At 42.0% G+C, this 15,692-nt stretch overlaps 1 protein-coding gene across 1 annotated transcript in view; it reads left to right on the plus strand.

Annotated features, from left to right (window-relative positions):
- Positions 1-4,393: 4,393 nt before the first annotated feature.
- The window catches only part of CLCN1 (chloride voltage-gated channel 1), a 71,916-nt gene continuing 60,617 nt past the window's right edge, over positions 4,394-15,692 (plus strand). The window contains exon 1 of the mRNA XM_035313584.1: positions 4,394-4,640. Coding sequence (XP_035169475.1) covers positions 4,590-4,640 — 51 coding nt within the window. The 5' untranslated portion in view covers positions 4,394-4,589. The remainder of the gene's footprint in view (positions 4,641-15,692) is intronic.

Raw genomic sequence — 15,692 nt, forward strand, 5'->3', positions numbered from 1 at the left:
CAACTATCCATATCACACTAAAGTTTGTTGTTTCACTCTCAGCTGTGACACCTAGAAGACTAAGGTGTCTTTTTATGAAAAGTATAGTGGTTTTTCAATAGTACCTAATTCTGGTACAGGAAATCCAGTAGGAATTCATTGGAATTATTAACATCTATCTGTGCAGAAACTGATGAAGTAAATATAATATTTGTAGTTTTAGAGAAATAAATTTAAGTTACTGGCATACTTTAATGAATGACTGTAGTAGTTGGGTTAGCAAGAGCATGTTAACTGTTCCAAATTTTGGCTTAAAACCAAAAAAATAAGGTCAAAAGTTCTGTTATGTGGGAAGGGGAGTAAAAACAGTTAAGGAGATGTAGGTAAGCTATATATATTAATCTAAGTTACATGAAAATCATTTTAATTTGTGGAACAATTCATTAAATTATTACAGTTACAGTAATTCTAAAGTATTTTTGTTTCCCTATTTGCCTTTATAAAAAGCGATAGATACTCAAATGATCTGACTTTGTAAAATGTCATAGTTCTTTCCTTAAAAATTAGGATGTACAGAATGATATTGTAAGAAAGCATGCTTTTCAAAACATCAAAAGATGTGGCTGAAAATCTGTAAAACATCTTGTAAAATAAAATTTACACGAAGATGAGATTCCTAAAATACACTGTACATGTTGCAGGGAGCAATATGCTTGTAACCCTGAAGAAAAAGCTAAGAATATTTTTCACCACATTGCATCACTACATTACTAAGTTTGGGAGAAGGAAAAGCAAGTAAAGATAATATTGTTATGTAATAGTTCATCTTCATTATGAAGTGATGATATTATCAGAGCATGTATACAGAAAATGGTTTCTTTTAAAGGAGAAGAACGAAACAATCTCCAGAGAAGTTATAATCAAGCATTGTCACAGGAGTAGCCTTGGCAAGGCCAGGCTTCACTAGGAACAAGTAGTAAATCCTACACGGTGCTGTTTGGCCTACTGGTGCTGCTATTGCCGATTCTACTTGTAGAACTCTTTCCTTTAAAGCTCTAGGTTTTTTTTTTTTGTTTGTTTGTTTGTTTGTTTGTTTCATTCATCTGCATTTTGTACCTTATTTATAGTTGCAGTTTATCGCTTGAAGTCTCCAGACCACATTTTTGCATAAACTGTTAAGCAGACACCTCCTGTGTAATTGTCATCTTTTGAAGATGTAAATGTCATCTTTTGAAGAGCTCAGTTACATTCAGACTTACATAATTTATGAAACATAACTGGAATTACTATGTTTAGGCTATTGACTTTTTTGTCACTACTGAAAATTCTGATCTTCAGATGCCAAATAACTGCAAATCAGCTTAGAAATCACCTTTCATAGAAACAGTGCTTTAACAAAGGTGAATATTGTGCTGCATTGAGAAAATATATAGATTATGATTTGTTATTTTCATGTTGTTAACAAATCTACACAAACTAGCCAGTCCCATCCCTGACCTTAACTATTCCATGAGTTTGCTGTTTGCTGGCTAGTCCAGCTTAATACTTGTTTGCAAACAGATGCACTCAGACACTTTCACAGGCACTTCACGCTCATGGGTCTCCTTGAATACCAACACAGCCCCTCTGCTCTCCTGATACCCCTAACTGGACACAGGTCCTCCTACTCACTGACTAGTCCAATTTAAAGTTCACCACCAAATTACATACACACACTCCCAGGCAGCCCGGGTATGAGGAAGATACTGATGCTCCCATTCAGCAGCCAGTGTCTGACACATGGGCTGTGTCCCATGGTCCTTCTTATCAGTTACAAAGTCCAGGCCGGCTCTCCATATGCTAGCTATGTAGTTTCTTAATGGCCAATCAATTAAATGACTAGACTCTTGGACATTTTCATCATCTCTATTACCCGTTCTCTGTCAGTTTTGATAGTCTATGTAGTTTTGTTTGTAGCTTCACCTTCTTCACTAGAAAGATCTTTGACTAGATAACCTTAATGAACTAAGTGGTTTCACATTTGACATAGCCTTACAAAACCTATCTTTATTTGGTAGGAGAAATAGCTTGGAAAGTCATTGTGTTGCCCAAAGTAACTGTCTGCTTTGTCTAGTTAAATAGAATTCATAAATTTCCCTGAAAAACTTTACAGATAGCAGTGGAAAAAAACAGCAGGTATCTGTGAAAAAAAGCTGTGACCTGTTGCACTGGGCTTCCATGACAAGGTTTGTTTGTGGGGGGTCTGCAGGAGTGGCCTCTGAGAAGAATCCAGAAGCTGTCCCAAGTTAGATAAGAGCCAGTCCCACCCAGCTCCAAAAGGGACCCACTACTAAGCAACACTAGTTGCACCCCTGGGAGAGCATATTTAAGAAAGGGAAAATAAAATGCAGTGTGACAGCAGCTGGGAGAGAGAGGAGTGAGAAAAAGCCCTGCAGACACCAAGGTCAGTGCAGTAGGAGGGCAGGAGTTGCACCAGAGCAGAAGTTCCCCTGCAGCCTGCGGAGAGGCCCCTGGTGGAGCAGGCTGTCCCCCTGCAGCCCATGGGTCCCACATGGAGCAGATCTCCATGCTGCAGCCCTGGATGAGCCCCCGGTGGAGCAGGTGGATGTGGCCTGGTGGAGACTGCGGCCCATGGAGAGCCCCTGCAGGAGCAGGCCCCGGGCCGGAGCTGCAGCCCGTGGAGAGGAGCCCACACAGGAGCAGGGGGCCTGGGGGGGGCTGCCGCCCATGGGGGACCCGTGCTGGAGCAGTTTGCTCCTGGGGGATGGACCCCGTGGTACAGAGCCATGTGGGAGCAGTTCTTGGAGCTGCTGCCTGCGGGCAGCCCCCGCAGGATCAGTTCGGGAAGGATGGCATCCCGTGGGAGGGACCCCACATGGAGCAGGGGCAGAGAGTGACTGAGGAGCAGCAGAGACGAAGCATTAGGGATAGGGACTGACAGCAACCCCCATTCCCTGTTCCCTTGTGCTGCTCGGGGGGAAGACAAAAAATTGGGTGGCTGGGGGGAAGGTGGTTTTAGTTTGCTTTTAATTTCTCACGGCTCTAGTCTACTAGTAATAGGCAGTAAACTGTATTACTCTCCCTATGCTGAGTCTGTTTTGCTTGTGACAGTAATTGGTGAGCGATCTCTCTGTCCTATCTCACATCTTGAGCCCTTTTTCATCTTCTCCCCTTCTGTCTCTGAGGAGGAGGATTGAGAGGTAATGTAGTGGAGTTTAGCTAGCCATCAGTGTGAAAGCACCACACCTGTCTGTTCCATTCCCTACAGAGCTCTGGGCTTGCTGCTGCCTCAGGTTATGGGAGACACTAGCTACCACTCAGCTGAGGATGCTGTGTCTCATGGCAGTCATCCAGAACAACACACCCTGACTCTGCCATTCTACCTTACTAGTCCCTCCCTCTTTTTTTTTTCCTTTTTTTTTTTTGGGGGGGGGGGGGGGGGGGCCGCCGCGGGGAGGAGGGAAGGCACAGTAAAGGCACAGTAAACACAGAGGTACAGAAAGGAGGACCTCCCTTCTTAACACCTCTGCTGATGTTCTTGCATCCTCAGTATCCTATCAACCCTTCCAGAATGTGCTGAGTGGCTTTGGACTGACTTTGAATATAATGAATTGGGTTTCTTCAGAATATTTTTTTGGTTGTCTTTATGTTCTAAAGCCATTTCTAGTCAGAGATTAAGAGGAAAATCCACTAAGAGAAGAAAAATATGAGATCTTTTAAAGGTAGTTCTCAGAAATTAGATGACATTTAGATGTTAGAATGTGCATTCTTTTTGTCTATCCATCTATCACTAAGTGTTTCAAAACTTGAAATTCACTTCAGAGGATGATGGGCAAAATTTTTTAAAAGAAGGAAGGAAAATGGAGAGGAGAACTTTCAGTAGTTGAAATGATACTGAGTGCTGGTTATAACAGTGGATGAATATTCATGAAGGGATGTTCAAACAGTAGGAGGAACATGGTTTATCTGTGGTGAGTTATTATGGCCAGGAAACCAGCAATAATGTGTATGCTTGAAGGTAAACTATGTTAAATGTAAGGACAGTATGTAATTTATGTAAGGAATAGTCTTCCCTATACTGCTGAGAGAACTTGCCCTCTTAGATGCTTGACACTTCACAAAGTTGCTTCTAAAGGAAATCATAGGAATAATTCTGATCAAGCTGCAGGAAGCTTCTCTTGTCTAATTTTGGTCATTTTATATTTCCATTCTCATCTTCTCAAGTCTCTGTCATCATCCCCCATTCTTTCAATGGTCCCACTGTTGACCACTTCTAAATGCAGTGAAGAGTGATACTGCCTGAGAAAGGAGAGGGAAACCTTACCTCCTGTTAATTTACTAAGCTGTCCCAGTGCCAGCGCAGCAGAGATATTAAAGCAGGGAAATGCTTGCCATTTCCAAGCACAGATTGAACAGGAGGGGGCAGGGAGTCTCTGGTTACACTCTCCCTCTCTGTCTTTCCCTCACCAGTAACCTTCTCTCTCAGGGTTCTCTGTGGGATTTTAGCTGAAGCCTTGTGTCTGCTTCGCTCCATGATTTTGCAGTGGAGAGCAGAAGGGAAGACATTGTCCTGAACAACCCCTGCTCCACAAAAGGTTGTCTCTGGGGACATGACTAGGGATGCCTCTCCAACAAAAGCATTCCGATACCAACAAACTCTGGTGAGTACAATACCTGCAGAAGGACATAATATTTCCTACATAATAGCTGTTCCCTTCTCTGCTAAAGGGGCTAAACGCTTTCTTTGCTTACAAATATTCTTCCCTGCTTGTATTAGGAAGAATTTGTGAAAGTTCTGCATGAGCACATGCCCCAGAAGTGCCAAGAGAAATGGCACTTCTCTTTTCCTCATTATGAAATTGGGAATAGTTTCTAATCCCCATGGGTGAAAAACGTACATCATTGAATTCACCAGATGAGGAAAAATGTGCTGGAGAGACTCAGGGCTGAGTCTGTAGGGACACCTGATTTGCAGAGCTTCATAGAAATCCAGCTGCTCATTGCGAATTGGCTTCCGTTTTTTTTTTTTTTTTTCAGAGAACCTCTGAAACCTTTAATTGCCCTCTGTTATGGCTCTCAGAAGAGGTGGTTAGAATTCTGCCATGCTGGGTGTTAATGCATGCTACAAGAGTACAGACCACGTTGCTCTCATTTGCATCTTTTAGGCACATCCCAGTGGGATCTTGCACTGCTTTGTTTTATGGATATGTAGATGGAGATTGTTGCTCCATTTCCTGGTTTAAGTACCTGCCAACCGTGGTACTAAGATTTATTGCATCCCCTCATTTCTCCTCAGACTTTTCTGGACAGGTTGAGGAAGCAGTTTGTACGACATCTAAGAAACCACATCCTCTATTCAAGGAAGTGGTGTTTGAAATGAGAATTAGCATCAAACACTACAAATCATCTAATGAACAGCATGAATGGAAACCCCAGCCTCTGAAAATGTATGATGGTGACCTGTTCCTACCTGAGCATCCAAAGTTTTTGTAGCAATGTTTGGAGAGAAATTAGACTGTATCAGGGCTGCAACAAGCATGAAATCTCACCTTTTTTGAGCTACTAAAAGAAACATGGAGGCCCTCTTTATAGAAGATAGCACACCCGCTGTATTAAGGGAGTTGTACAGTTGCTTGTGGGAACAGAAGGCTGAGGCAAAGACCAAGAGAGTACCTTTTTTTTTTTTTTTTTCTTTCTTTAATGCTATTAAATGACCCTGCTTTTGTGCATGACCTAGTGCATTGCAGATGAGTGAAGAATTTTATGATCTTTTATGTGACCCTAAAGCCCTTTAAGACTGAAAGCTTGATTTCAAATCCTGTCTTACATAATGGATCTAAGTTTCTCAGTGCTCTGCATAGGCACACCACAAGCACTCAATCTCTTGGTATTTCAGCTCAACTATGTTTTACTAAGAATGCTGCTTATCACTTGTTAAGTGCTAACATTGCTGAAGAAGCCAGTTATCACAGTGGATGGGATGAATTTCATGTCTGTCGTTTAGTTTCTGTAGCTCAACACTGAAAGTAGCTTCCTCAGTGTCAGGATTAAATTGCATAAATACTAGAACACTGAGACTGTGGGCCTAATGTACAACACAATGGGATTGCAGTGGCCTGCTCGCACAGTATACAAACTTGTAAGATTTGTGGAAGGAGAACAAGAGTTGAGTTGTGAGATAAAAAATTCAAACTGAGTTGGTTTCTGAGCTGATCAAATTGCATGAGGTATTGAACTGTAAGGAAATGCTACAAAATTGAACAAAAGCATTAGTAAAGAAGGGAGCATGAGATTGCAAAAGATCCAGAAACAGAGAGTATGCTACTTATAAAATGGCTATATTTCTTCTGTAATTGTAACACACTCATGAACCCTTGTGGGAAGACACAATTGTTATTAGACTTCCTGAGTTCAAAGAGCATAATCTGTATAATTCAAGAAAAGGCAAGTCTCCTTTGGCAAAACATTTGTAGGTTACTAAGCAGCTATTCAGGAGAGAAAGCAATTCATAGGTCTGCATTTATTCATAAACGTGACTCAAATATTTGTCAATGAGAGCTTTCGTTGTCTCAACAGGATAGGATTGTGTAATAAATGGTAGCTGTTTGATCTTTCAAATATCTGCATGGATAAACTCAAATCATTTAGTATATTAGTTGAATTCAAGTAAGCCACACCTCAGATAAGCTTTAGACTCAGAAGACAACTATACTACAATCTGTTTCATTTAATAGTGGGCTATAAATATAGGCATTCTTTGAGAATGATCATATATTTGAGTCCTTTAGGATCAAGAGGAGCAGCTAGTTACTGGATCTATTCAGGCATCAGTGCAAGGTAGATGCTCAATCACTATGATGAAGGATAAAGTATTATTCAAAACAAGAGAAATAAAGAACAGTATAAGGCTTATATAGCAGGTGAGCATGAGACTACAATTCTGGATGTAGACATTTCAAGTGGATTCTAGACACTTTGGGGACTTGAGTGTCTTAGCAATTTATGTTTGAGAATTCTACCCCTGGCAACATACTCTTATCAAGGATCATCATTATCACCATCCACTCCACATAGTCAGTTTTGTTAGTTCTTTCTTGTTTAGTGAAGAGAGAGTAGCAGAAGGCATATGATTGCTGTCAAACTGATACTACAGACATTAGTTTTCATACATAAAGTCACTGCTCTCAGAGCACACTGGCCTGTAGTCAGAGAGTAGGTCATCACCTGGCTTCAAAGGCTGTGCCAATGGCTGCTATTTTCCTCTAATTTTTAAGATCTAATGCAGTGTCACAGTCCAGTACTTAAGTCGTTATACCTTGGGAAGAGGTGAGACAGTAGACTGGGTACTGGCTAGTCAGCATTCCAGGTCACAAATCATCTAAATAACAGATCTGATAAGTCAACTGACCAATTCCTGTCTGTGACTAAAGCATCTCTGTTCATTTATGTAACATGGCCACTTTATTCAATTTCTCAGATACTGGCTCAGTCCTTCAGCCATTTATCTCACATGTTCTCTTTAAGAGATTTCTTTCCCATGTTTTTATTACTTTTTTTTTTTTTTTTGTAATTTACTCCATCATTCTCTTGTTATCTTCATGTACCTTTCTCCCACTTTGGTCTTCTGCTGTGTCTCCTCAGTTTGTTTCTCTGATGCTCCTGCTCTCAGTATATATGAAGCCAAGTGTTAAGTTTCACAGCTGTGTTTTTCTCTGTGCCTTCTCCACGTCACTGCCATTGGATTCTTTTCTAAAAATATCCCATGTGGCTCTTTCCCTGTGCTGTCCCAAGGCTGTGGGGGGATCCTCCACAGCCCCTCCTCTTTTGCTTTCTGAAGTTATTGTCAATCATACACAAAGTAATGTTAGAAGGAAGAGGAGACCTGGAGATCTGAGGTCATGAGAAAGATCACTTGTGCAGATTTGTACTGCTAATTCCAAAGCTGGAGATGGCAGATGAGGCAGACGAATATAGGGTCATGCTCGACCAGACAAGACATAAGCTTCTGACAATGACAGTAAAAAAGAAAAGGAAAAAAAAAAAAAAAAAAAAAAAAAGGAAGTCTTCAATTACTTGCTCTATGATTAAAATGCAGACATGTAGAGAAGTATCACCTACTGTTACAAGGAAACAATTTTTAGCTTCTTACCTCTTGTATGTTGACAGTACTTGTTGGCTCACAGGGCAGCCTCTACTGAAATTAATAGAGGTGAACAGAAGAGGTCCATTTGTCATCTTCCCATGAGACTGGAATTTAGTATCTACTGAAGATAAGAGCTTGCTATTCACTTATCCACAATATCCACCTTGCTCTCTACTTCCACTTGCTTCAGCATCTGCTGAATCAGTTCTATAGGTATGTGTGAAGGTTGGCATTCATTTCTCTTCTCCACTTCCCATTAATGGGATCACAAATCTTGCTTTATCATAAATTCGCTACAGAAATACATGGTAAGATCTTTTCCAGGCTGCATGGTACAAATGCCTGGGGAGTTAAAAAACAGTCCCCTGCAATGCAGACATACTAGTGTTCCTCTACGCTTAACTGTCAGTCAGTTGCTGGAAAAATAAATCTCCTCTGTTTGTGCTGTAGGATTGTGCCTGGACATCTTCTATTCAAGGGATGGATTAATTTTCAGAACCCCTGCAAGTATCAGAATGATTCCAGTGTGACCTGACATTCCAGTAGGAAGGCTGAGGAAGACAGAAATGAGAACAGGCCCAGAAACAACTGGCTTTTTCTTAAAATAGCACTGACTTTATTTTTAAGATTTTAATAAGGCAGAATACACATGGCATTCACTGATCCTGGATTAGTAGCAGGCTGAAGCTTGGTCAGAGTGCAGATTTACTTCTCTGCAGTGCCAGACCCTAGAGACGTATCATGAGACACTGTTTATAGCTCTCCTATCCACACAGTTTGAACCTCTTCCACAAACAACAAAATAGTGCTCTGTCTATCACAGCATGGAAGAGATGTTTAGATCTGCCCCTACCTGTGTAAAATACGGGGATAGGAAATTCTTGTATACTTTGCTGTGCTTATAAGCTCCACTGTGAGACCAAGCAGGTGCTTCTTGAAGAATTGTTCTTTTCCAGTTTATGTTGCTAGCAGACCCAGACTTTATAGTTCTAGTAATAATCTACGCTTGTCTGGCAGTATTTTTTTTATCTTCCTGCACCTGATATATTTTTATCATCCAAGGAAAAAAAAAAAAAAAAAAAGTAACAGAACGATTCAGATGGGAAGGGGCCTCTTGCAGTATACAGTCCACACGCCTGCTCCGTCATAGATCTCCCTTCTTGCAATCCGTCTGTTACCTCTTGGGCATTCCCTGTGCCCCTCTGAGAAGAGTCTGGTTCCATCTTCTCTATACCCTCTGTCCAGGTGGAGTCAGAGTATAGAGACCCCCCTCATTCTCCTCCAAGGTCAAAAAACCAGCTCTTTCATCTTCTCTTCACAGGCTACATGTTCTTTGCTGACAATGCTATGAAAGTTAAGCTTTTCCAAAAACTGTACAGACCTCCAGCCCAAGAAAATAAATGTCACAAGCTGGCAGGATGCTGATCAATCTAATCCTTGATGTTGATCTTTTGTTACCAAAAGTAAAAGAACCTGCTTGTGTGTAAATGACATAAGAGGGCATCCCACATTTGTTTGGAATCTTTATATGGTAGCTACGTGCTATAAGCTCTTTTACATGGACAAAAAAAATGCATCATTGTTTTGACAGCTGATACTTGCATAAAAATTTAGCAGTATAGCAGATTAAAGTATTTCAGACAAGCTTATGGGGCCGAGTGAAAGACAACTTTTATTAGCATTCCCGGTATTTCAAAAAGTTAGATCAGTTTCTAGTAAAATTGTCAACAATAGTAAGTGGTGAAATTGGAATACAAATACTACTGCCCAAGCTGAACAGCAGGTGGCATAAGAGGTACAGTACATGAGAAGTAATGCCTCAATACAGAAATGCACAGCAAATACAAAATTTTCCTGGTAAGCTTGGCTACTGTTGTGAATCTATACAAATCAGCAAACAACTTGGGTGTTCTGGAGGTAAACACTGAGTAAAAATAAGTTGTTGTGTTAATACTTGATTTAGTGAAGCAGCAAGAAGTTGCTACTCTAGTTGCTGCTGTTAGTATTGATAGAACAGCTCCCAGATACCTCCATGATGCAATAACTGTGTTCTCTTGTCTTGTTAATGCAGAGGGAGGACAGGCACAGGCTATTAATGTCGGAGACTAAGTTACCTGAATCTGCTTATTCACACTGTTTTAATTTACCACTGAGTAACCCACTAATCACTAAGTGATTTACTCTTAAGTGACCTGGGGAACCACATTTCATTGCTGGTTCTCTGCACGTGATGGCATACTATGCTTTTGGATTTGATGATGATGCAAGTGGTACAAATCTCATTTAGCATATGAGTAGCAAAGAGATCCTCGACAAGTTGTTATAGCAACACACAGTCGGTGGACACTACTAAAGATATAACTAGGCTAATGGATTTGCTTGCATTATTACAAGTGAACCACACATCTGTACAACAAATTTCTGCTGCCTAGTGAAGTAATTGATTCTTATGTGACCTTAAAGGAACCAAATGACTGCCGAGATTGACAGTCATTCATTTCGAGAGAATATTTATAAGAGGTTCAGGCATGTTTGACAATCAGCCATGGGCATGAGAGTAGATTCTAAAAGTGGTTAAGAATACACAGCAACTTCACTGTATTTATTACACAGTGCTAATGCAAGTGTGTGTGGCACCTAGATCTTTTCAAAGAAAGTGATCACCTGCAGCTCTGAAAACTCCAATAAATTATAGGTAGTATGTTTTTTTCTAATTCGATGATGAAAGGAAGCATGGTGTTTAAGAATATTACCTTATGTGTAAAAACATTACCAGTGTTTAAGACAATTACATTGTGGACCCTCAAGTTCAGACTGAAGTTATGCCAGCATCATCATCAATGATCTGGATGATGAGGCTGAGTAAATCCTCAATAAATTCACAGAAAGTAGTTGATACATGAGATGGTTGAACAGCCATTCAGATCCCTATAGGCTTGAGGAATGGGCAGAGAAGAACCTCATGATGTTTGAAAAAAGGAAATGTAGACTCCTGCACCTGGATAGGAATGACCCAATGCATTAGTACAAGCTGGGGGCTGATCATCTGGAAAGCAGCCCAGCAGAAAATGACATAAGGGTCACATTGGTCACCCAGTTGAACATGAGCCATCAATAGTCCCTTGTTGCAAAGAAAGCTGATGGAATCCTGGGCTACTTAAGGAGGCAGGATGCCACCAAGTCAAGGGAGGTGGTCCTTCCTGTCTGTTCAGCACTGGTGAGGCCACACCTGGAGTACTGAGTCCTCTCCAGTACAAAAAATTATAGACTTACTGGAGCAAATCCAACAAAAGACCAAAGATAATGAAGGTACTGGAGCATTTCTCATATATGGAAATGATGAGAGCTGGCATTGTTTAACCTGGAGAACATTGTTTAGCCTGGAGAATAAGATACTGTCTGATGGGAGGCTGAAACAGACCAAGGCAGATTCTCCTCAGTTGTGGGCAGTGACAGTTGCCTCACCAGAGATTATTACAGGGAATAATTACTTCTCTAGTCCTGCTGGTCACACTGTTTCTTATGCAAGCCAGGATGCTGTTGGTCTTCTTGGCCACCTGAGCGCACTGCTGGATCACATTCAGCCGACTATCAACCAATACTCCCAGGTCTTTCTCTGCCTGGCAGCTTTCTAACCCCTCATCTCCTACCCTGTAGCTCTGCTTGGGGTTGTTGTGCCCCAGGTGCAGGACCCAGCACTTGGCCTTGTTGAACTTCATACTGTTGGCATCGGCCCATTGGTCCAGCCTATCCAGATCCTCCTGCAGAGCCTTCCTACCCTTGAGCAGATCAACACACACACCTAACTTGGTGTCATCTGCAAACTTACTGAGGGTGCACTCGATCCCCTCATCCAGATCATCGATAAAGATGTTAAAGAAGACTGGCCCCAATACCAAGCCCTGGGGGACTCCACTAGTGACCGGCCTCCAATTGGATTTAACTCCATTCACCACGACTCTTTGGGCCCAGCTATCCGCCCTGTTTTTAACCCAACAAAGTGTATGCCAGTCCAAGCCATGAGTAGTCAGCTTTTTCAGGAGAATGGTGTGGGAAACAATGTCAAAAGCCATACTGCAGTCAAGGTAGACCACATCCACAGCCTTTCCCTCATCCAGTATGTGCATCACTTTGTCATAGAAGATCAGGTTTATCAAGCAGGACCTGGCTTTCATAAACCCATGCTGACTGGGCCTGATCGCCTGGTTGCAGGCATCATCCTTGTGTTGGACAAGACACCAGATGACCCTTCCAAGCTCAAATATTCTGTGATTAATTAAAGTGCTCAGAGGAACAGTAGTGCAAATTACCTAATGGTCAACAACATTTATGTCTTCTAAATATGACACAGTTGTGTTTTTTTTTTTGCATTCTTCATCTGTAACAGACTGTCTTATCTACCCTTATTTTTAAAGGACTCACAAAAAAACTATTTACTTCTGTTACTGAAGAGCAAATTAAAACTGCATCTAAATTCCAAGAAGCTGTGACTTCAATATAACAAGATGCGTTTTGTCTGACCAACAATTTATTTCTTTTTCTTGTTGTGGTTTAAAACTGGTAGGCAGCTAAGTACCACACAGCTGCTCTTTCACTCCCCATCCTCAGTAGGACTGGGGGAGAGAAGGGCGGGGGGGAAGAGGGGAAATGACATGGGAAATAAAAATAAATAATAATGAGATAAGGAGAGGTTTAATTAAGGAGAAGAAAAACAAGCAAAGGACACATGGAAGCAAAAGGAGAAAGAAAGATATTCTCTATTTCCCATCAGCAAATGATGATCACCAACTTCTTGGGAAGCAGGGCCTCAATATGTTTAGGAGTTGCCTGGGAAGACAAACAGTTTCATAACAAGCGTGTGCCCCTCCCTCCTTATTTTCCCCTAGCTGTTATTGGTGAACATGACATCATAGGGTATGGAATATCCTTTTGGTCAGTTTAGGTCAGCTGTGCTGGCTATGTCCCCTCCCCTCCTCTTGACCACCCTCAGACTACTAGCCTTTTTTGGTGGGGGGTTGGAGAGAGAGCCTTTACACCGTCCCAGTGCTGCTCCGCAATTGCCAAAAAGGTGGTGTGATACCAAGTCTACAAGTGCAAAGCATAGTGCTAAATGAGCTGCTGTGGGGAAGGCTAACTCCATCCCAGCCAGATCCAGTACAGTTCTGAAGCCACTACCTACCTCCTGAGATATAACAGAAGTGTGAATAAACCTTCTCAGTTCACTTTTTCCTTATCGCTCATGATTTTATTCATGTTCAGCCATTGTTGCTCTTTCCAGCCTGGGAGGTTCAAGTCTGCTTAGTTGTTCCTCATACAGAAGCTATTCCCTAATTTTAACCATCCTCTGTAATTTATCCAATTCTACCACATTATTTTTGAAATCAGGGGAAACAGAAATGCAAATATTATTCAGAATGTAAATGCACCCTGCATTTCATGTAGTTTTCTTTTCCTATTTCTGAAACAATGGTTCAGAATATTGAGGGAACCATTATCATGTACAATCTCTTTAACTCCAAGACCCCACTCTTACATAGTAAGAGTTAACTTAAAATAGCAGCAGTTAGCTTATTCTTGTGCTAGAATGTCTGTTCCTCCCCCGAGTCATCACTTTATACTTATTGAGATTGTTTCATCTGCCATTTTATTATTCAGTCATTCTGTTAAGGTCCTTATCCAATTCTTTACTCAGCCTTTGGTTTTACTTCTTTTATTTTACTGGATTGGTTTCCCACATCCTTTGGGAGATTGCAACTTCTTAGGTATAAACTGGGAACATCATACTGGGAAATTCCTAAAGCATGCTGAAGATGACTTCCTGTCACAAATGCTTAGTGAGCCAACTAGGAAAGGTGCCCTCCTAGTTCTGTTGTTTGAGAATAGGGAGAAGGCCTTGTGTGAGAGGTGATGGTAGGTGACTGTCTTGGCCACAGTGATAATGAAATAGTTGAGTTGAAAATTTCGGACACAAGGAAAATAAGCCACCCTGGACTTTAAGAGACCAAGCTTTAAATCACTCTGGAAGATAGTTAGCAGTGTCCCCTGGGAATCTACTCTAGAGTGTTTAGGAATTCATGAGAACTGGTCGCTTTTCAAGAACCACCTTTAAAAGCCCAGGAGCAGGCAATCCCGCTGTGCCACAAGTCAACTAAGTGGAGTAGAAGACTACCTGGATGAACAGCAAACTTCTTCTGGAACCAGGATAGAAAAAGAAAATACCTTTGGAAGCAAGGTCTGGCTTCACAGAAAGAGTACAGAGCTGCAGTTTGCATCTGCAGGCAGAAAGCAAGAAAAGCCAAATCTCAGCTTGAGTTGACATTGGCCACTGTGGTGTCAGACAAACAAAAAGGCTTTTTCAAATATGTCAACACCAGGAGTTCTAAGGAAAACATTTGACTGATATTTGATGAAGTTCATCACCCAGCAAGTAGGGATGAAAAGGCAGAGCCATTTAATGCCTGTTTTGCCTCAGTTTTTAATCTTAATGACAGAACTTGGGCTGCCCAGTCCTCTGAGCTGGGACACCCTGACTGCGGGAACAGTGATTTTCTACCTGTGGTGACCAACATTGGACTCAATTCCAGGGCTGGTTCTGTTCAACATTTTTATCTACTAGCCGGATACAGGACTTCATAGAATCATTAAGGTTGGAAAAGACCTCCAAGATCATCTGGTCCAACCATCACCCTACTAACAAGGTCACCCACTAAACTATGACCCTACGCGCCAAGTCCAACCTTTCCTTAAACACCCACAGGAATAGTGACACCACCTCCCTGGGCAACCCATTCCAATACCTAACTAGTCTTTCTGAGAAGAAATGTCTTCTAATTTCCAACCTGAACCTCCGCCTGGCACAACTTCAAGCCATTCTCTCTTGTCCTATCACTAGTTATCTGCAAGAAGAGGCTGACACCCAGCCCCCCACAACTTCCTTTCAGGTAGGTGTAGAGAGCAATAAGGTCTCCCCTGAGCTTCTTCTTCTCCAGACCAAACAACCCCAGTTCACTCAGTCACTCCTTGTAAGACCTGTGTTCCAGGCCCTTCACTAGCTTCTCTGGATATGCTCCAGAGCCTCTATGTCCTTGTACTGAGGGGCCCAAAGCTGAACACAGTACTCAAGGTGCAGCCTCACCAGAGCTGAGTACAAGGGGATCACCTCCCTGGTCCTGCTGGCTACACTATTCCTGATACAAGCCAGGATGCCATTGGCCTTCTTGGCCACCTGGGCACACTGCCATCTCATGTTCAGGCGAGCATCAATCAGCATCCCCAGATCTTTTTCCACTGCACAGCTTTCCAGCCACAAAGCCCTAAGCCTGTAGCACTGCATAGGGTTGTTGTGACCAAAGTGCAGGACCCAGCACTTAGCCATGTTGAACCTCATCCCGTTGGCGTCTGCCCATTGACCCATCCTGTCCAGATCCCTCTGGAATGCCTTCCTACCCTCCAGCAGATCGATACTTCCCCCCAGTTTGCTGTCATCTGCAAACTTACTGAGGGTGCACTCAATTCCCTCATCTAAATCATCATTAAAGATATTAAAGAGGGTGAGCCCCAACACCGACCC

This window comes from Oxyura jamaicensis, chromosome 1, assembly GCF_011077185.1.
Source record: "Oxyura jamaicensis isolate SHBP4307 breed ruddy duck chromosome 1, BPBGC_Ojam_1.0, whole genome shotgun sequence".
Classification (NCBI taxonomy): domain Eukaryota; kingdom Metazoa; phylum Chordata; class Aves; order Anseriformes; family Anatidae; genus Oxyura; species Oxyura jamaicensis.